The sequence below is a fragment of the Polyodon spathula genome, chromosome 8, assembly GCF_017654505.1.
Source record: "Polyodon spathula isolate WHYD16114869_AA chromosome 8, ASM1765450v1, whole genome shotgun sequence".
NCBI classification, from domain to species: domain Eukaryota; kingdom Metazoa; phylum Chordata; class Actinopteri; order Acipenseriformes; family Polyodontidae; genus Polyodon; species Polyodon spathula.
In genome coordinates, this window is record NC_054541.1 from 45,789,213 (window position 1) to 45,812,369 (window position 23,157).

The 23,157-nt window shown below is 36.0% G+C and overlaps 1 protein-coding gene across 6 annotated transcripts in view; it reads left to right on the forward strand.

Annotated features, from left to right (window-relative positions):
* The window catches only part of LOC121320035 (protein phosphatase 1 regulatory subunit 12A-like), a 66,201-nt gene extending 46,525 nt beyond the window's left edge, over positions 1 to 19,676 (forward strand). For 4 of the 6 annotated variants that reach the window (XM_041258157.1, XM_041258158.1, XM_041258160.1 and 1 more), the window contains 12 exons: positions 1,827 to 1,917; positions 2,883 to 3,068; positions 3,345 to 3,513; positions 5,268 to 5,389; positions 5,528 to 5,590; positions 7,662 to 7,678; positions 7,788 to 7,914; positions 8,111 to 8,215; positions 8,755 to 8,802; positions 10,090 to 10,140; positions 16,639 to 16,816; positions 18,111 to 18,190. In XM_041258157.1, the coding sequence (XP_041114091.1) occupies positions 1,827 to 1,917; positions 2,883 to 3,068; positions 3,345 to 3,513; positions 5,268 to 5,389; positions 5,528 to 5,590; positions 7,662 to 7,678; positions 7,788 to 7,914; positions 8,111 to 8,215; positions 8,755 to 8,802; positions 10,090 to 10,140; positions 16,639 to 16,773 (1,114 nt within the window). In that variant the 3' untranslated portion in view covers positions 16,774 to 16,816; positions 18,111 to 18,190. Of the gene's footprint in view, positions 1 to 1,826; positions 1,918 to 2,882; positions 3,069 to 3,344; positions 3,514 to 5,267; positions 5,390 to 5,527; positions 5,591 to 7,661; positions 7,679 to 7,787; positions 7,915 to 8,110; positions 8,216 to 8,754; positions 8,803 to 10,089; positions 10,141 to 16,638; positions 16,817 to 18,110 lie in introns of all 6 variants that reach the window. The other 2 variants (XM_041258156.1, XM_041258159.1) reach the window with 1 other exon arrangement.
* Positions 19,677 to 23,157: the final 3,481 nt, after the last annotated feature.

Sequence of the window (23,157 nt, forward strand, 5' to 3'; positions counted from 1 at the left end):
ATAATTGAATTGAGTGCAGCACCAGTGAATTCGTTGAACAATTACCAGGCCTTTTCAAATTTAAATAAAACAAGCAAGGTTAATTGAAGGGGAATTCCATTTTAAAGGAGAGCAGAACATCTTTTTGCATTATTCAAGAAGTGACTTTAGGTTTAAGATGTATCGAAAGCACACTGAGTTATTGTGATCAATATCGGGTACACGATTGGTTGGTAAGTTCATTTTCACTTTCAACCTCTGGCATTTAAAATGAGTCGCACACTTTTATACCATATCCATGTATTTAACGAACTTGATCAGAGATGCCATTCACCTTGCACCATGGCCACAGGATATCGTATTTGTAGTTTTGTATTTTAATAACTCATTGAATTAATACGTTTCATAAAGAGTACATTTTAATGTAATGAGCTGTGATTGAGAGAGATAATTTCAGAAAAGTGAATACATTGTTTTCTTAAATCTGCTAGGCTTTAATTAAATAGTCCCTTTTTTTAACAAACAATTGTATCCAACTGTGTTCCCATCAAGCAGTGTATCAAGTGTTGACCAAATGCTGAAAATTGTTTAACTGGGAAAACAAGTGGAAACTAAATCCCTTATGAACCAAAGCCAGAAATTTGATTTAGTTCACAAAGAATTATTTCTGTGCTGTAAATACTAGTGTGTGGTTTATTTTAACTCTGATTTTAATCTGGTGTCATCACTTGGTTGCCTCATATATATATATATATATATATATATATATATATATATATATATATATATATATATATATATATATATATAAATAATACACTTTTGGATGCTGTATGTTACAATTATTAACGTGACAGTTTTTATAAATTGTAAACAAAAATGATTTCAGTATAATGATACTGACTTAATTGTTAAACATGTTGTGAAGCATTTGATAGCCCAGTTTTAACCCTAACTAATAATTTGTTTTGCAGAAAATATCTTAATATAAACTAAAATAGATAGTGTCCTTTTTGAATAACTTAATTTCTCATTGAATTGGGCAGTTTTTTGTTTTGAGAAAAATTCTGTATAAAAAACCCTTTATCACTCCATAGTTGTACTTGGAATAAGGATTACTGGTCTGCTGTTCACTTGGGCTGAAGGTTTTTTTTCTTTTGTTTCTTGCCAGACACAGATAGCTTTCCTCTTAGGGCCTTGTAGATGTTAAAATTAGGGGAGTAACATCAGCAAGAATTCAGTACAAACATGTTCTCCACTTGTGCTGTCTACTAGTGCATGATGTGTTGCATTCGAGGCTTGTGATGGCCAACTGTGTGACTGAGATAATATTCCTGGCAGAACTCCAAGCTAGATATGAATCCTGAAGCTGACAAACGCAAAGAAAGGGTTGGAAAGTTTTTTGTTTTGTGTTTTTTTTTTTTTTTTAAACCTTTTAGAAAACTGTAAAATGTACTTTCAAAAGCCACACAACCAACTTTCAACTGAAGTATAAGTGAAAGTTCAATATAGTGTATGCTGTCATACAAATAATGGCTGTAAGATATGTTTTTATAACACTGGATGTTGGCTTCAGGTCATGGGTAGTCTGATACTGGAGGCATTGTTTCAGTGATAGTGAAGAATAGCATAACACCTAATTGACCACATATACTGCAGTCTCCAGCATAAAGTGCATTGGTTCAGCAGCATTGAATAGAACTTTTACAAACTGCCAAATACCAATAGGCAGACAGGTATGATTGTGTGCATATGTTTGTTACAAACAAAAAGAAAAACAAGCAAGTGATAAAGTTCAGTTTTATGATCAATTCAACTGGGTGTTTTTTTTTTTTTTTAAATGATAGGTCGTACCTCACTCCTGTCCGAGATGAAGAGTCAGAGTCGCAAAGAAAAGCCAGGTCCAGACAAGCGAGGCAGTCAAGAAGGTCCACACAGGCAAGTGCTCATAGGGGTGCTTCTTGTACAATTTATACTGGAGAGAAAGTGTCTTGCCACTTCAGCCCCTGCTCTGTCCCAGTACATGCACAAGGTATTCCAAAACGGAAAATGCTTCTCCTGTAAACCTGTTTCTGCATTTTTAGAAAGAGAAACCATAAAAATACAAATCAGCTGCTTGCCACTGACTCTTGTGAAATGAAGGAAACTTAATTTGAAGTTTTTTGCGACCCTTCTCTAATTGAACTGCTGAGAAGAAAAACTGCATTTGTAATTTTAGAGATTAAGCCAAACAAATGTGTATGTATATGTGTGTGTATCTCTCTCTCTCTGTGATCAGGTTGAAATTCTACCTCCTGCTACACCTACTGAATGTAGATAAAGATATAATGGAGTTAAGGACATAAGAACTTAAAACTACAACGTTTTTTACAACTTAAAAATTTTACAAAGTGCACACAGTTTATCTGCATGGTTGTGTACACATTTTTTGATGGATAAGTTGGATTGAAATAAAGAGTGTACTATATTATGAACTGATTTTCATTGGAATCTCTTCCTTGGGTCAGGTTGGTCTGATGTTTCACTGGACCATTTTAAGGGTAGTGAACAACTTTAGCATGCAGCAATGAACCATGAAGCAAATGTCTAACCATTTGATACATGCTTGTGATTCAACGAGCTGCTACCTTTTCAGTACCATTGTAAAAAGAACACTGCTCCCTCTGTCAGCTTTTCTGATATTACAATTAAACATTAAAGGGTTCACCAGGGATGGTGCTATTTTGTTTAAACCTTAAGTAAAGCTAAAGAACAAAGTGTTTTAAACCTGAAGATAGTTATATCAAATTTTAAAGAGGATTTTAGTCCATAACTTCTACTAAACAGGATGGTACCTTAGGTGGTCCCTTAAGATACAGGTTTAAAAAAAAAGAAAACCAAAGTATTTACTTGATCTTTTGCAGGGTGTAACACTAACGGATCTCCAAGAAGCAGAAAAGACTATTGGCCGTGGCCGTCCAATTCGAACTCGGGAAGAGGAGAAGGAAAAGGAAGAAAAAGAGAAACAAGACAAAGAAAAACAAGAGGACAAGAAAGAATTGGAGACACGAGAGGATGATTATCGACAGCGATACCGGAGCTTTGAAGAGGTACTGTATCTCTCGTCTCTGTTTAACCAGTTCTGCTGTTTATGCTAAAATTAATTGTGGACTATTTTCTTGCTATGATCTGTTGGTAGAAATAAATTGTTAGACAAGAGTGCCCTCTAGCTGTTTCATAGCAAGGCAATATTGTATATATCTTCTGCTGACCTGTTTTATATTTCAATCTTCAACTTTTGTGTTCTTTTGTAACAATAAATATGAGGGTGTCATAGGTTGATATTTAATGTGATTTTTATACAGTGATTTATCCCCCCCCCACAGACTTATCAACGCTACAGGCCAACAAGTGCATCAACAGCAACTTCATCTTCCACTTCCACTTCCAGCAGTCCCCTTTCCACATCTAGCCCGCTCAGTCGGCCTAACAGCCTGATAGGCATTACATCTGCATACCCCAGCTATTCTAGGACGTCAAGGGAAACTGAAAAAGGTAACATTTGTAAACTAGTTCAATTTCCTTATTGTCCAAAACTTTCCTCTGCGGTCTGGGTATATTGGGATAGTGTGTGTGTGTGTGTGTGTAGATAGATCTGGAAAAAATTAAGAGATCACTGCAAATTTTTCTTAAATCAGCATCTCTACATGTATGGCAGCCATTCCATTCCAGTGTCTGTTGAATTCCAACACAGGCACACCTCATTCTACTGAATGAGGTACTGATTAGGGGATCACCTGAACCAAATATTATTTAACGAGGAAAAGTATAAAAAACACTCCTGTGGTCATCACTATCCTTTTGCAATAGGACCAGCTGGATGGCAAAACAGTGCTAGTAGTACCTCAAAAGTAATTGGAATCAAAAAATAACTATTGACCATGGAAAGTTTTGAGTGAGGAAAAGAAGTGTTCAATTCTGGCTTTACTGGCAGAGGGATACAGTGAGCGTCGGGTTGCTTCCATCCTTAAAATTTCAAAGACGGCGGTTGATAAGAACAAGGTCAAGCAGCACACATTGGGGACAACAAAGCTACAGACCGGCAGAGGGTGAAAACGACTCTCCACTGACTGGGATGACCGCCAACTCATTCGAATGTCACTCAGCAACCGTAGGATGACATCAAGTGACCTACAAAAAGAATGGCAAACGGCAGCTGGGGTGAAGTGCACGGCGAGGACGGTTCGAAACAGGCTCCTAGGGACAGGGCTGAAGTCATGCAAAGCTAGAAAAAAGCCCTTCATCAATGAGAAGCAAAGAAGAGGTTTGCAAAAAGACCATAAGGATTTGATCGTACAGGACTGGAGTAAGGTCATCTTCTGAGTCCAATTTTCAGCTTTACCCAACACCTGGTTGTCTAATGGTTAGACGGAGACCTGGAGAGACCTACAAGCCACAGTGTCTCGCACCCACTGTGAAATGTGGTGGAGGATCGGTGATGATCTGGGGGTGCTTCAGCAAGGCTGGAATCGGGCAGATTTGTCTTTGTGAAGGACGCATGAAATCAAGCCAAGTACAAGGTTGTCCTGGAAGAAAACTTCCTTCTGCTCTGACAATGTTCCCCAACTCTGAGGATTGGTTTTTCCAGCAGGACAATGCTCCATGCCACACAGCCAGGTCAATCAAGGTGTGGATGGAGGACCACCAGATCAAGACCCTGTCATGGCCAGCCCAATCTCCAGACCTGATCCCCATTGAAAACCTCTGGAATGTGATCAATAGGAAGATGGATGGTCACAAGCCATCAAACAAAGCCGAGCTGCTTGAATTTTTGCGCCAGGAGTGGCATAAAGTCACCCAACATCAATGTGAAAGAGAGAGCATGCCAAGACGCATGAAAGCTGTGATTGAAAATCAGGATTATTCCACCAAATATTGATTTCTGAACTCTTCCTAAGTTAAAACATTAGTATTGTGTTTAAAAATGAATATGAACTTATTTTCTTTGCATTATTCGAGGTCTGACAACACTGCATCTTTTCTGTTATTTTGACCAGTTGTCATTTTCTTGAAATAAATGCTCTAAATGACAATATTTTTATTTGGAATTTGGGAGGAATGTTGTCAGTAGTTTATAGAATAAAACAAAAATGTTCATTTTACCCAAACATATACCTATAAATAGTAAAACCAGAGAAACTGAATTTTGCAGTGGTCTCAATTTTTTCCAGAGCTGTATATATGTCTTGATTTGTTGCAGTTAGTGCAGCTGCTTTTAAGCAATTCATTGTAGGTCTGTATTTTAACAGAAGCTGATAAAAAGGAGGAAGAGAAAGAAGGAGAAGATAAGTCCCAAATCAAATCAATACGTGACAGACGGAGACCCAGGGAAAAACGAAGGTCCACAGGCGTCTCCTTCTGGACACAGGATGTAAGTGTAAAAAGGCAGCTTTACTACACAGGGTTCAGCTAGTAAATCCTAAACTTTTTGTCCCCTTTTTGTAAGAGTAAAGGTTTAGAGAATCGCATGTTAAAGGATTTGTTCATTTTTTTTGTTAATTTTTTTTAGAGTGACGAAAATGATCAGGAACTGTCAGATTCAGAAGGAGGAACAAACAGGAATGAAACCCAGGTAATTTTTTAGCTTTGATTTACCGTAAATGATGTAGTGAAATTAGCATATTTCTCTTTGTAGTGGTGAGCAAATTTGGTTAATTTCAAATTTCAGCTATATATATATATATATGACGAAACATGATTTTCTTCAGTGTTTTTTTCATATATACTCACCTCTACCACATAGTATGTCTGATCCTATTGCAACTTACATAATTTGAGAGCGAATGTGTGGTGTTTCATTTCATAGGTTTTTTTCCTTTTTTTCTTATCAGTGGGGTAAGAGTGGTGTCAATGTCAATTGAGTAATCATTTCCGGTGTTTATTGGCTAAATACCTTTAGGAGGCTGGGTGGTCCAGTGGTTAAAGAAACAGGCTTGTAATCAGTAGGTACCCACTTCAAATTCCAGCTCAGCCACTGACTCATTGTGTCCATTTAACCTCCTTGTGCTCAGTCTTTCGGGTGAGACGTTCTTGTAAGTGACTGCAGCTGATTCATAATTCACACACCTTAGTCTCCTATCTTGTAAAGTGCTTTGTGATTGTAGTCCACTATGAAAGGTGCTATATAAAAATAAAGATTATTATTATTATTATTATTATTATTATTATTATTATTATTATACACAGATTGAATTTTCTTTGTATTTCTTTGGGGTGTTTTATCGGTTAAAACCAAACATCAGAAGCCGTATGCATACCATATATTTTCCTCCTGTGGTAATGAAGTCACTTGGCCGCATTGTGCAGCAGCCTTTTGAAAATGAATTGAAATAAAGGTGTCGCCCATCAACATGTGTTGTGTACCTATTTGTATTGGTTCCTCGTCCTTCTGTGCCTCTAGGTGAAGTGTTTCGCTGCTTTTTGTAAGATTTTTTTTTTTTCCACATCAGGACAAAGTGGCCAATTAGATTTTATAACCACCCCTTATATTGTATTAACTCCTCTGTATGCAATACTAAGATTTCTGTGTTGAATTTGAAGACCGTTGTTAGTTTCTTTCTTTTGATGGTATTAGAAGTTCTCTTTCCAAAAAAATGTCCATTTGCTACTATAAAAACAGTGCGCTTTAAAAGTGAGACCAAGAATAACCGTCAGATTCCATACAAATCCATACAAAGAGAGATGTTTACACAACCCAAGTTAAGGTTTGTAGAAATTGGCAAGCAAATGTAAAAATGCTGGCAACCATTGTTTTAAAATGTTCCCTGACTGGATTTCAGATGGTTTTCTGCAGTGTGTGCACAAGTAATCTGAATGGAACAAACCAGCAGATATTTTGAACCATGTGTTTTTCATACATATATTGTCAAGATAGGTTTCCATATAATAATAAACGATTTTAAATCAATTTAATACATTTACTGTGTAAACCTTTTGTGAGCTTCCCCAGCCCTAAGCTGAAGTGATGATGAATCCAAGTCATGGCAGCTCGAGCAGTGAGCTCCAAAAGGCTGCACACAGCAAGATGAGTCACTGACAGTTTTGGCAGATACTCAATGTAAAACACAAGGGTCGAAGAGGTCAAGCGCAAGGCAAAGGAAGCCTCTGAATGAAATCTGATTTTGGGGGGGGTATATCTGATACGTGACCTGTAGTTTGACAGTTTTTACCTCCACAGGATGGAAAGTGTCTTGGGTCTGTCTTACAGTATTCTTTGAATGATACAATATGAGACAGCTATAGGCTGCATCAGTATGTCCTTTTGCTGCTTTAAAACACCTATAGTGTCTCGTCTGACAGGAAATACCAGCAGTGCACTAAGCAGGCTTTTGATTCTTAGCTGATGTGTCAGGTTCTCTTGGCAATGAATGCATTAGTAATGTTCAGATTGTTGTGGGATATGTACTAACTAAATGGAAACACTATTTAAACTAGGCCAAATCAACTTGTATAGGCAGAGACCCAACTGCGCAATAGAGGGTGACAAAAGCAAGTCAAATCACAATACACTGTTCTCAGGGGGAGGGATACTCAAATTGGTTTACATGGATAGATGAACATTATAATTATAATATGAAAACAGAAAAAAAGTTGACTATAGTGAATATTGGATTTGCATTTAATTTATTTATTTTTTATTGCAGAGCGACAGACTTTCAAGGTATGTTTACTTATTTTTCAAAAGTGTTTGTTTTTTCATGATCAGTTTTAAATAGTGTCAAATTTTTGCAAATGGTGTCGAACTTTTTTGCAAATTTGCCTGATCCTAGGTATGATTCTGGATTGTCTAGCACTGCTATTGATCGTTATGACCATCTTATTGGTCGCAGCAACAGTGAAGGTAGAAAACCATATTCTAGCAGACTGGAAAAAGAAGATACAACAGACTACAAAAAGGTATTTACAGCAGTCAATTTTTTTCTTGGCCCCTTTTTTATGTTTAAACCTATTTTGCATGTTGGGATGTGATGCAGTTCTAAAGCCAGATTATTCGTGCATATTGCAATTTAAATACTTAAATGGAATGATGTTTTTGTAAATACATAAGATGACAACTTTTTTTTTTTTTTTTTTTTTTTTTTTTTTTAACTAGCTTTACGAACAGATTGTAGCTGAAAATGAGAAACTGAAGGCACAATTACGTGACACAGACTTGCAGCTAGCAGACTTGAAATTACAATTGGAGAACACAACACAGGTTTGAAATGTTTCATATCTGTCAAAGTCCTGTAGACAAACATTTTGGTTACTGTCTTAATCGGTGTATTAGGGATGAAGACATTGTTGAGGGGGCTTGTTCTCAATTTTATAGTTTGAGTTCAACATGCAGTTTATGGTGGCATAGCAAATACTACTTTTTTGTTTTACTGGTTTTAAAAATCATAGAAGGGAAAAAATAATCATAAGCAAATAAAAGTTGACCAATGTTTCAACTGCATATTTGTGTACGAGACTTTTCTTATGGTCTTTCCTACGTGTGTGTTATTGCATGGTTTTGTTTCTTAAATGTATAGACATCAGGGTGAAATTACACAGCCACAACAGACCCCCAGTAAACCAAGAAAAATAGAATTATTCATCCTACTTTATGCGATGCAAACTTATTTTGGACAGTATGCTATAGAGTACAGCCACTTTTTTTATTTTTAATTTTTTTGCTTGCTTGAGAACCACTTTAGAGTTAATATTTAATCTGAGCAATATCGAACAATCCATTTTTTTTTTTTTTTTTTCCAGAGACAAGAACGGTTTGCTGACAGGTCACTGTTGGAAATGGAAAAAAGGGTAAAGACTTTGTTTTGCTGTCTGTTTTTGCATAGTTTTGAAATTGAAGACTTGTGGGGTTATGCAAGTCATGAGAAATGGTGCTTTTGGGTCTTTTTTTTTTTGTATTTGGGATTTAATTGTCTAAGGACATGCTGAACATGTTCTGTTGCCATACAGGAAATATCTAGATGGACTGCTGTAGAATTTGTACTTGGTGTATTGACAAATGTAGCACTAGTATAGTGTAGCTTCCTTGGGTGGTAGTTTCTTGAGGTGTTGTCTAGTTTACACAAATATTATTCAAGATATCCACCAATTTTGTAATACATTATTATCCTTGCTATTTATAATGCATTTGTGATTAGTAGGTATTGCAAATAACTCCATTTTTGTTTTTCTAAACTAAAAACATTTCCACATGGTTTATGTCTAAAGGTGACAAGCAAGAGCTATTCTCTGCCGGGTGGTATGATCTAACCTGTATTTTTGCAGTACATTGCTCCTGCTGCTTGCTGTATATTCACTAGCTATATTAGCTGGGAACTGCAGAACCACTAGCTGTTTTGTTTCACTGGTCTGTTCATAAACTGTAGTCAGGATATGGGAAACTTTCACATTACAAAGATTTCTTGACAATTTTTATAATGAATGTGATTTTCTCAAGTGTAACTCAAGTGTTATATAAGAGCATTATGCTGTGAAAATCACCTCTTCATAAAAAATCTCTGCAGGACTGCATGTGCTTTTTAAAATTATATATAAAAAAAAAAAAAAAAAAAAAAAAAAAACACTCCTCCCTCTTTACATGCCACTATCAATTGATTTAAAAAACTTAAGAAAAAAATGATTACTTGTTGAGCACTTTAATGGGTTTTGTTTGAGGATGGAGTGTAATGTGCCTCTTAACCCACTTTGATAATTAGCATGACTACACAGTAGACTATACTAAAGGCTTAATATGTCATATATACTGTGCAATGTTTGTACTTTAGTAAACAATTTACTGCCAAGTAGAGAACACTTCCTTTTCCAGAGTGTTTTGTAGGTATAATGTTTAATTTTATTTCAGTAGCTTTTCAATGGTTTTAATTTAGTTGATTTTTTGTAGAAAGATAATACAGACTTGCATATGTGTCGGTTTGCTTGAAATGCTCCACGTGATCCACTTGTGTGCAAGTGCTGTGTGTTTTTTTTGTTTGTTTTTTTAATAGTTCACAAATATCACTGTAAATGTACACTGCTTAATTAAGATTTAAACAGATTCAGGATCTGTTTTTTAAAATACCTTTTGTTCTGTTAAAACAGGAAAGGAGGATTCTCGAAAGGAGGATAGCTGAGATGGAAGAAGAACTCAAGGTACTTGTCTCAATTTCTGTTTTGACTGTCTGGGGGCAATTGCACACAAGAACTGATATGGTGATGTATCTCAATGTAATGCTATAGGAAACTATTTTATCTCCAGTATTTTATATCTGTTGCACTGGGTCAGGTTAATTGAGCTTAATGGTCAATACATTTTTACAATCTGATATTCTGTTATGATCGATCAAGACATTAGGGCATTGTGGCAATTCAGGTAGACTAATCTGCATTGATTTGATAGCCTGTATAATATGTGCTTGTGTAGATGTGCAGAACGCTTCCTTTCCAAAGATACTTCCATCAGTAAAATCAATACAAGACCAATTAGAAAGGTCCAAATCTGACTGTCGGATTTTGATCTTGGCCTTAAGAGTCACTTTTTTCATGTAATTATGGTCTGGAAAAGGTCAGTGCACAAGATGGCATACTGACAGAATAATTGTTACTTAATGGATTTCTCAACATTCATTTATGCTGATGGAATTTTTTTTCTCAAACATTTTAACTTAAATATTTCAACATAGGCAAATCTATCTAAGTAGTCCCCATTTAGTGTTTGTCTGCTGGTATTAAAGGGAATCAAACAAGCCTATTCATTAAAAAATGTTGCTGCGTTTTTAATTAAACATTTTGCTGTATGTTTTAGTCAAGTCTTTTCCAAGGTTACTTTCCCAAGACTACAACACCCCACAGTTCACTGCAGAGACTGGGTATTTCTAAGGGTAAAATAGAAGTGGTCTTAGTTTAGTTTACATACCCCAATGGAAATTTATACTTTCTAGCAATTTCTCAAAGATTTTTCCTAAATTCTTTATTATTCTTTATTAAGTTTTGCTTTTGTGAATATGGAAAAAGTGATGTCTACAATGTATTTCAATAGTTTGTTTTTACAAAACTTCAAAAATGCTAATTCAAAAATACTCATACCCATTCATGCTATGATAGTCTACGATGTCTACAAGGTGCTAGAAATTTCAATATGATAGTGCAGAACCTAATTCTAGAAAAGTCTAGAAAATGCTTGAACATTCTTGGAGTATAAAAGGGTTAGGCATAGGATGATTGTTGTCATTACCAATAAGTCAATATGAGGAAAATGTAAAGAACTATATGAAGACCTTAGGCAGAAAAGTATTTACTGTCAAAGCTGGAGAAGGATACAAGAAGGTTTTCAAGCATTTGAGTATCCCAATTTCAAGTATTGTTTCTATTATCAAGAAGTACAAGACCCATGGTACTGTCAGCAATCCCTCGGTCTGGAAGAAAGAAGGTTCTTTCACCAAGAACAAGTAGAAGAATTGTGAGGAAGGTTAATAGCAATCTGAGAGACTGCCAAAGATATAAATATATTCAACGTGAGTTGGTTGCAAGTGGGACTGGGGTTTCCATTTCAACCACAGGCTGAGTATCAAAAAAGTCACTTTAGGAAAACGACACAAGGACAATTGCTTAATTATTGTCAAAGGTTTTGTGGAGTGATGAAACAAAAATCGAGCTATTTGCTCACACTGATAGTCCCATACATGGTAAAATTGATTCCATGGCATACCAAAAGATATTAGCCAATCATCTGAAACCCTCCACTACAAAACTTGGTTTAAACCCAACTGGATGTTCCAACACAACAGTCCAAAGCACACCATCAAAATCTACTTGAAAATGGTTAAAGTAGAGTAAAATTAGGGTTATGGAACAGCCTAGTCAAAGTCACGCTCTAAATTAGACTGAGATTTTGCCTAATTTGTGTTTGAGAAATTTCTAGAAATTATAAATTTCCATTGGCGTATGTAAACGGAGAGAGAGAGAGAGAGAGAATGGATTTCATTAGTAGTTTTTACCACTGATCAACACAAAAAAAAGTCCATAATGTCAAAGTGAAAAATAAAATCTACAAAATGTTTTAAATTAATTACATGTACAAAACAGAAAATAATTGATTGCATAAGTATTCACCCCCTTGAGTCAATATTTGGTAGAGGCACCTTTGGCAGCAATTACAGCCATGAGTATTTGGATACGTCTCTGGTGAACAGCAATTTTCAACTCTTTGCACATATTCTCAATTGGATTGAGGTCCGGGCTTTAGCTAGTCCACTCCAGGACATTGACCTTTTTGTTTTTAAGCCACTCCAGTGTGGCTTTGGCTGCATGTTTGGGGTCATTGTCTTGCTGGAAGATGAATCTTCTCCCAAGTCCCAGGTCTCTTGCAGACTTCAACAGGTTTTCCTCCAGGATTTCTCTGTACTTTGCTGCATCCATTTTGCCCTCTATCTTCACAAGCTTTCCAGGCCCTGACTCAGAGAAGCACCCCCATAGCATGATGCTGCCGCCACCATGCTTCACGGTAGGGATGGTTTTCTCAGGATGGTGTGCGGTGTTAGACTTGCGCCAAACACTGGTGCTTAGCGTTGAGGCCAAAAAGCTCTATTTTGGTCTCATCCCACCATAGAATCTTCTTCCCCTTGGTCTCCCACATGCCTTCTGGCAAACTCTAGCCGAGACTTGATGTGAGTTTTTTTTCAACAATGGCTTTCTTTTTGCCACTCCCATAAAGGCCAGTTTTGTGAAGCTCCTTGGCTGTTGTTGCCATATGCAGTTTCTCCCAGCTCAGCTGTGGAAGACTGTAACTCCTTTAGAGTTACCATAGGCCTTTTGGTGGCCTCCCTGATTAGTGCCCTTCTCTCCCAGAGACTCAGTTTTTGAGGACGGCCTGTTCTAGACAGATTCACAGCTGTGCCGTATTCTCTCCATTTCTTAATAATGGACTTTACTGTGCTCCGAGGGATATTCAGTGCCTTGGAAATGTTCTTATATCCTATCCCTGATTGGTGCTTTTGAAGAACCTTATTCCAGATTTGCTTTGAATGTTCCTTCATCTTTGTTAGGAAATGTACTAACCAACTGTGGGTCCTCCCAGAGACAGGTGTATTTAACCTGAAATCACGTGAAACACCTGAATTGCACACAGGTGGACTCCATTCAACTAATTGTGTGACTTCTAAAGACAATTAGTTGCACCAGAGCTTATTTAGGTGTGTCATAACAAAGGGGGTGAATACTTATGCAGTCAATTATTTTCTGTTTTATATTTGTAATTAATTTAGAACAATTTGTAGATTTTATTTTTCACTTTGACTTTATGGACTTTTTTGTGTTGATCAGTGACAAAACTCCTAACTAAATCCATTTTGATTCCATGTTCTAACACAATAAAATGTGGAAAAGTCCAAGGGGGTGAATACTTTTGAGAGCCATTATATATAGATAGAGAAATATAGATGTACAGTGCCTATAGAAAGTCTACACCCCCTTGAACTTTTTTCACATTTTGTTGCATCAGTGCCTCAGAGTTTCAATGAGGATATTTTTCCACTTATCTACACACCATACTCCACACTGTTAAGGGGGGGGGGGGGGGGGGGGACAGAGATATTTAAATTATATATATATATATATATATATATATATATATATATATATATATATATATATATATATATATATATATATATATATACATTTTTTTTTTTTTTTTTTTTTACAAAAACAAAACTGAAAGATCATAATTGGATAAGGCTCCACCCCCTGAGTTTAATACTTGGTGGAAGCACCTTTGGCAGCAATTACAGCTCTGAGTGTGTTCGGATAGGTCTCTACCAACTTTGCCCACCTAGATTTGGCAATATTTGACCATTCTTCTTTACAAAACAGTTCAAACTCTGTCAAGTTCCTTTGGGAGCGTTGATGGACAGCAATCTTCAAGTCATGACACAAATTTTAGATTGGATTTAGGTCGGGCTTTGACTGGGCCACTCAAGGACATTTACCTTTTTGTTCCTTAGCCTCTCCAGTGTAGCTTTGGCTGTGTGCTTTAGGTCGTTGTCATGCTGAAAGGTTAACTTCCGTCTGAGTTTCAGCTTTCTTGCATTGGGCAGCAGGTTTTCCTCAAGAACTTCTCTGTACTTTGGTCCATTCATTTTCCCTTCTATCCAGACAAGTGCCCCAGTCCCTGCCAATGAGAAACATGCCCATAACATGATGCTGCCACCACCGTGCTTCACAGTAGGGATGGTGTTCTTTGGGTGATGCACTGTGTTTGGGTTTGTCCCAAACATAACGCTTTGCATTTAGGCCAAAAAGTGCCATTTTAGTTTCATCAGACCACAAAACTTTTTTGCCACATGGCTACAGAATCTCCTGAGGGTTTTTTTTTTTTTTTTTTTTTTTTTTTTTTGCATACTACAAACGGAATTCAAGGTGGGCTTTCTTGAACAATGGCTTCCTTCTTGCCACCCTACCATACAGGCCAAATTTGTGGAGTGCTTGGGATATTGTTGTCACATGCACACTTTGACCAGTCTTGGCCATACAAGCCTGTAGCTCTTGCAAAGTTGCCATTGGCCTCTTGGTAGCCTCTCGGATCAGTCTCCTTGCTCAGTCATCCCGTTTGGAAGGACGGCCTGATCTAGGCAGGGTCTTGGTGGTGCCATACACCTTCCACTTCTTAATAATCGTCTTGACCGTGCTCCAAGGGATATTCAAGGCCTTTTTGATATTTTTTTTATACCCATCCCCTGATCTGTGCCTTTCAACAACTTTGTCCCGGAGTTCTTTTGAAAGTGCTTTGGTGCTCATGGTTGAGTCTTTGCTTTGAAATGCACTACCCAGCAGAGGGAACCTACAGGAACTGCTGAATTTATCCTGAAATCACGTGAATCACTAAAATTTAAAACAGGTGGAGGCCACGTAACTTGGTATGTGATTTTGAAAGCAATTGGTTACACCCTGAGCTAATTTAGGATTGCTATTGCAAGGGGCGTTGACACTTATCCAACCAAGCTGTTTCAGTTTTTATTTTTAGTTAATTCTGTACAAATTTCTAGAATATTTTTTTTCACTTGGAAGTTGTGGGGTAGGATGTGTAGGTAAATAAATGATTTATATATATATATAATATATATATATATATATATATATAATTATATATATATATAAGGCAGGGTAAAAGGTGAAAATTTTGAAAGAGGGGTGTAGACTTTCTATAGGCACTGTATATATATTCATCTCACATCACACAGAGCTGTTTTTCATTTGCCATTTTTTTTTAAAACTTAATAGATAAGTGCAAGGTATTTGTCATTTGTAGCGAATACGAACATCTGATTTTTGTATCCGAATACATGTCAAAAAATATTTGTTTATATATATTTGTCCTATATATATATATATATATATATATATATATATATATATATATATATATATATATATATATATATATATATATATATAGGGACGTGTATACATACACACACATGCGTGCACACCAGTAGTCGCCTTGTAAAAGTTCAGAAAGTCTTTTGAAATAGATTCAAAGGTTTCACATTCCTACAACTCGACATGAAAGTATTTGACTTGTCTATGGCATTACTTAAAGTGCAGTAACCTCAAATGTTGTATCGGATTGCATTAACCTCGAGTCTTGATTTGGCTGCATAATGCACTGAATTACATGTGTCCAATGGTTGATCATCACAATATATTTTACATTTTGTTGAACTAGGAGCTACATTGATTCTGTGTTAACCAACACTAAGGTTTTTGAAAGTTATTTATAGAGGGACTTTTTTGGAAGATGGCTCTCTTGCTGTAACTTTTGCTGTTTGGCCCCTTGTCTCTGGAACTCTCTTCCAACATCTATCGGACTCGGTGTGTCTTTTAAATCGTGTCTCAAGACACATTTTTATACACTGGCTAACTGCAGCGCATATTTTTTATTGTATTGTTTTATGTATGTATGTATGTGTTTTTAAATGTAAAGCACTTTGGGATTTATTTTAACGAAAGGTGTTATACAAAATAAATTATTATTATTATTAACTTTAGTAATTTCAATAGAAAGCAAATCGTTATGTGTAAAAGTAGCATATCCCAGAGGCAGCAGAGATTGTAAATATGTGTGATGTAATGTGGGAATTTGATATTGTTATAATTGTATACCAAAAATGCAGTAAGGTTCAGACTTAGTTTTGCAAGTATGTTAAAATTAATAAGTCTGAGTTCCTATTTCATGAGTTTTGTGCACACTAATAATTGAAATTACAAAATGCCTTCTTGGCAAAGACTTGGTAACACTTTGTAACAAAAAGTTGACAGACTTCAAATTCTTCTCAAAACATGCAGCACTTTCAATTCTTGCAAACACTGAGAAAATGCAAAAGAACATTTCTTATGGGTGTCATCATTTTTCAGTGTCCTTTTTTTGATCTGAAAGACAAACTTTAAGTTTGATGTGCTGTTCTCCATTAGTTTTTGTTGCAGTTGCATTCAACATAAGCCACACATCAAACTGGAGCCATTTGTGTTTAACCCATCTGAATTTGTATGCTTGTCCTTTCCTAATCTCTCTTCTCTTCTTTTTTCCATACCCGATTCTCCTTTTTCCCTTTTTTTCCTTCAATTCTATTGTTCTTGTGTTCTGATTTCCTGCAGAACCTACATCAAGTAAAGCAGATTCAGACTCTGAGGCAGTTAAATGAGAGATTGGTCGCTGAGAATAGGGCCCTGACCAGAGTGGTGGCAAAGCTTTCAGAGTCCTGTAGTCAGCTACAGGCTGTGGACTTGTAGCTCCCCCTCCCATTCTTCATTACCACTACCCCGCCATAGCCAGGCAGGTGCCAAACTTCAGCCATCTTCCTGGTGTAGATATTCGTGGTGTTATTTGTGTGCCTGGAGACTGACCTTGTGTTTTTTTTTATTTATTTATTTATTTATTTTTTAATATTTTCAAATGGCTTGGTCTGGCTTCTTGCATGATGTTGCTTTCTGTGGCAACAAGTCTTTTTCATGAGTTCACATTCTTTATTGCTCTTGCTCTTTTGTTGTTTATTTCTACACTGTGTATATATCTTTATTGCAATATGTGGTTTTACATTCAAGATCCCGTAAGGATAGTCTTCAGAAGGTAATGTTCTGTAATGGAAGTAGTGATTAGGTAGAACCTGGCTATGGGTGATCACAGTTTTGCATGGCATGAATTCTCACTGAGAAATTGCTATGTTTGCTTTGTTAAAATAGTTTGGAGATGTAAAAACAAGCATGTCTCTACCAGTGTAATCCACTTAGCAAATATTTGAAGCCTGCTATTTTTCCTGTTTGGTTGTCTAAGGTGTTATTTGGTAGACAATGTTATTTCCTATAGTTCACACATCATAACACAGTTATTACATGATTGTGCTATATTTTGTAATACATAATTGGATGTTTTTATCGGCCCGTTATATAATAATCAGTTCATCAAGTGGAATTATTGACATGCAGCTATTGCGCAAGATGTGGGCATGTATGATGTTTTTGTATCTTTGAGTAGTTTCTCTAAATGGACTTAGATTTAAAATTGGTTAAATGTCTGTTTTCAATGCACTTTTTGTGCATTGCACTGAAAAACAATGTGCTTCAACTTTAAATATATTTTATGGTGGGGGTACTTGATCTGCATGGGTCTTGCAACTTTGATATTGTTTGGTGAAACAGGGTAGTCATATTTGAAAATACCTAGAATAAATAGATCTTCTATAGTGCATTCTTGTTAAATATCCTGTGATTAGTTTCTTGTATTAGGAAGCATTTTTATAAAAGGTGTACAGAATTGATCTTCATATTGGTCCAACAAATCTGAAGTACGGTGTGCCGGTACTAGGCTAAAGTAGAAAGTAGAATACTGACAAAATAACTGGCACTTAATGCTTCACCTCAATTTATGCCTCACTACAAGTCTGTTCATGTTTCAGTATTTTACTAGTTCAGTGCTTTTGTAAATGGGAACTGAAAGAATAACGTAATAGCCAGATTATTGCAATAACCTGATGTGGAGTGCGCTGTAGTTGGGTGACTTCTTCTAAATGACCTTTATGTGTACTAGCTGTTGAAAGGCTTTTAATTGAATATATGTATTTATTTTTCAGATGCTACCAGACTTGAAAGCAGACAACCAGAGACTAAAGGATGAAAATGGAGCCTTGATTAGAGTCATAAGCAAACTTTCCAAGTAAACCAGTTTCTGCAGCAGCACAACTAATGGTATTGCACAGTAATATTAATTGCAACAGACATCAGCTACAAGGCTAAGATCTCCTTTCCTTCCATCTGCAGAAACCCCCGACCTATTTTTGTCATCCGTTAACCCTAACTAGATTATTTTACTGAAACCTGCGGCTGCTGACAAGACTGAATTTACAGTGAGGAAAAATTAAGGCCAGGGACGCCTCGAATATTTAACCAATAAGCCTTAGTTGTACATAAACACTTGCATCAAGAGCTCTCTGCTGTCACAGAAGAACAGTTACTCAACACAAGATTAACTGTGCCACAGAGCTTGCATATTTTTCTGTTTTTGTTTCATCGCCTGCTTAGAGGTGTTGTGTGCTGTGCTGTTCTTCTAACCACCCATGTGCCAGAGGTATTTTCCTAGTTGCTCAGTGTTCACTCAACTGTCCAGTCTGGAGAGCCCCAACATCTCACCCAGTTAATGGATGTTACTGCAAGGGTTGGTTCTGTTTTTTAAATGGAGGAAACCATTTGTCTCACCATATTGAACAGGTGGACTTGGTGGAACATTAGCTTTCACTGTATGTGCAATATGCATTTATTTCTTATAAAATGCTTTAATGAGTCCATTAAAAGTAGAATTATATTGATTACTTTTCGGCCTTCACCATTTTGTTTTTTTTTTAGTTTGTAGTATAATTGTTGGATTATATACTGTAATCTTCACTTCACATTTTAGCCGGTACTGAGTGAGCTGTATATATGTACTGTTTGAGTTTCAACCCACCACATGGCATGCATTATGCTTCCCTATTTACAAAAAATAAAGTCTGTTACTATTAAAATGTACAACTGCAGAAAGTGTGTTTTTAACTAATTTCAATTATTTTATAATATAAATATTGGATATAAGAGCGCTGTCTTATTTTTTTGATAGCATACAGATCTTATATATATATATGTGTGTGTTCACAATAGTAAATGTGTGAAAGGGTAATAATAATTGCTTCACTACGTTTCACACAGTGTATCTTTGGAAGAGTGCTGTTATTTAATTTGAAGTACTAGCCAAAGCATCACAAAGTGTTGGGTATTCCTAACCCCATCCTTTTCACTTTACTGTCTACATGCACTGTGTAAATGCCATTTGAAGAGTCATTTCTAGTTTTGAGAGTATCATGTTGGAGACCAGAAATCGTAACATATAATTTATGCATTTCAGTGGCCTTTTCAATTAGCTATAGTGAATAAGACTAATTGTCAGCAGCATTTTTTTCTCCCACAATCCCCACCCCAGTCATTGCGTGTAAACAGGAGTGTGACTTCATACTGGTACACATTCTGCTGTAACCTAAAACCACTGAAGATTTCAACCATTAAAAGAAATTGTACATTGTAAAGCTTGTGGTAGCTGTTGTATTATCATTGATTATATTGTATACTATATTAAATGTGAATTTATACCCCCTTCATAAAAAGCAAAACAAGGTCTTTGTGTTTATTACTTATTTTAGTTTTAAACCTGGGCAAGTGTCAGTCTGTCTATCTTATTTGGTGATTGGTTTTGTGTAGGTGTGAGGCCATGCTCTTGCTACCATGCTCAGGATTTATAATTTCAAAGGTACAGTGAGAGAGTTTGAAATCCCCTGTATGGATACATCTTGTGTGACTGGTCGATGACCCACATGTTCACTGAGAAATTGAGTAGTTTGAATGACAGTGAACAATGGGTTAACTGGTTATTCTCACTGAGAATTAACTACAACCTTACAGATTTTGTTAGTTTTGGGTGCATGATTTAATAAAGCTACTTGTTTCTAATATTTTAGTGTTTTATATTTAGGTTATTTATTCTTTATCTGAGAGTGAAGTTACAGTGGCTACAGTGCTATGATTTTATTGGTAATATCGAGCAGACCTTGTATCTGCATGAAACTAGTTGCTGAAACTCGGTTATTTTGAAAATTGTATTTTGACATATACAAATAAAAAACAAAAAGTTATTTTAACGTGTCTTGTTATGTTAAAAAGCTAGACTTTTAACAACCTTGCACACATACAATGTTATTTTTTATAAGTTGTCTAAGCCGGGTATACATTTAAGAATAACTACAGTAAGTAAATGGTAATATGATGTGTGAGGCACTTTTAAGTTGAATGTGATTTTAATAAGTAGTGACTTACAAATGTGTCCCATTGAAGTTCCATTGTGCAAGTCAATGTTGAAAAGCTTTAAGTTAAACTTTTTATGTTTTAAAAGGAAGGTGTAAGGTATTGTTAATAATATCCTTTTGGTTTTTGGTTTATTCTGATGTGAATTAAACCGGAGACATTTACTATACCAGAATTTTGACACTTAATGGTATTCCATCTGCAGGTAGGACTTGGTCTTGAAATAAAGTGCTTCTGTTTTCTTGGAGGGATATTTACCAGTAGGTAGAGTCCTGGAAAACACAACCTAGGTGTCTCTTCTGCTTATTCATTTGAACTGTGCATTTCTATTTAAATCAAGTATTTGTGAATGGAAATGCCACAAGTGTACTAAAAAAAAAAATCAAAGCCCTTTTTAAAGGGCTTAAACAGTAAACAATTTCTTTGCACATTGTTTGTAACAAAGATCTGGTCAGAGTAAGGAGCATTTTTATTAGGAAATATAATGCATGCCATGTGGAGCTACACGTGTAACCTCTGGAATTTAATCTGTTAGATAGAACTCATTTTAATTCGGCCAGCTTTTCTAATTGCAATGAGACCAAATCATGAACCTCATTAAATAACAATATACAGTATACAATTAGAATAATGTTGCATGCAGCGAGTGTTGAGATGAACAAGCGAGGAATTGCCCTGCATGAGAGAAGAATGGGTATGGTACTAATTAAGAATCCTTGTAGGGAGCACCACGTTTATTTATTTACTTGTTAACTTGCCACTACTCTTTCTACACTCCCTATGGGTCAGCAATGCTACAGTAACTTATATTGTGCATTATAAATATGTATTAAATGATACCATGTGGTAACAAAGTGACCAACGTCCCTCCTGGAATCTGTTGTAACCTCTGCTCCCGTCCCCTTGTGCTGTAAAAATAGAGCCGTGCTTGTATCTGGGATAGAACATGTTGGATCGTTCCTGTAACTTTGGAGAGATGTTGGACGTCTGGTAGGTTACTCGGCTAGCTGAAGGACAGGAACACCCGCAGAGCCTTCCATGTTTTGTACACAGCTGTATTTTATATTTCGTTATGTACTGAACTGGGCACCACACAGATTCTTTTTTTTTTTTTTTTTTTTTTTTATTACAGCTGTAATCTTTGTTAAATTTGATTAATCATATTGCTCACATTTAACTGTTTCTAACCCCACATAACTGACAATACAGTGCATGCAAAAGTACATATTTATGCTGCTGCCAACAACTTAGCGATTTTTTATTTTATAGTTATATTTTTATATTTTATGTATGAACTGTGTATTTGTGCGTGTGCAGCTATGGCCAAAAGTTTTGCAGCACCCTATAGAATGAACTAATTTTGCTCTCATAATGTCAAATGAAACCTGCTGAATAATGTTGTGTTAACATCAAATTACATACTGCTTTGTCTTTTTAGTGTGTGTGAAATAGAACATAAGAACATAAGAAAGTTTACAAACGAGAGGAGGCCATTCGGCCCATCTTGCTCGTTTGGTTGTTAGTAGCTTATTGATCCCAAAATCTCATCAAGCAGCTTCTTGAAGGATCCCAGGGTGTCAGCTTCAACAACATTACTGGGGAAAACTCACAAATTTGAAAAAGTGTTGACATTTTGAAATCTAACATGAAATACAGTACTACTGTTATGGCTTCCTGTAGACTTTCATGATGTCATTTTGTAGTTTCTTTGATTACATGATAAATAAGATTTAAGAAGTTATTTTTTTTCCCTCAAAACCTAAAATTTGTAGGTGATGGAAAAATTTTGACCATAGCTGTATATCTTATGAAGTACTCTGAAACCTATCTATTCCGGCATTGCTTGGGACTGTAAAATTGGGCAGAATTATACATTAAGCTGGGTTAGTGGTATTGCAAAATGTACTACTATACCAAAAATTGATTTTAAAAACTCTCACAGTACATGGTGTGATCTGTAATTCAAGGTTTATATTAATTTACTTTCTCCATTGTGTAAACAAGGATTTTACTGTAGATGTACCATATGTGCAGGACATATGCTTATTTACAACATACTTTACTGTAAATTTAGATAAGAAAATCACATGATTCGGTGTTGGACTGCCCAACCAGATTTACATTGGTTTTATGATCATGCCAGATTCCAGAATAGGCAGGTTCTGGATTGTAGAGTGGCTGGATTGGACAGGTTGTATTGTAGTTGTAATAGGCCTCGGGACGATGCTATGATTTTGATCACAAAATACACTATAATTTTATATATATATATATATATATATATATATATAATATATATATATATATATATATATATATATATATATATATATATAATACAATATATATATATATATATAAATATTCATTCATAAGTATTTGTTGTGGGTACACTTTATGTCTGGTACCAATTTAAAACAAACCAGTCAGTAATTTACCGTACAGGGCATACATGCAGGCGTCTCGTCAGGATTAAAGCTATTTCCGTCAGGATTTGCAACAAAGTTTTAAAGAGACTTCTATGTTTCTGGGTATATGTAATAGAATATTAGCTATACACATGTGAAAGTAAATTGTACAGATCCCACTTTTTGTCTGTCAAACACAAGCAGCAGAGGTTATCAAGCCTCAAAACTGGAGGGGATTGTCCAGCCTGGTTACCAATAGAGTGGCTGAAGTCTAAAAAATTATACAATCCCCTTTCCTCCCTAAACCAGCAGTGCACAATGATGGGGCCCTCATGGAGGTTCCCCAGCCAAGATCAGCAAACCCAGTGGAAACTGGATTCCCATT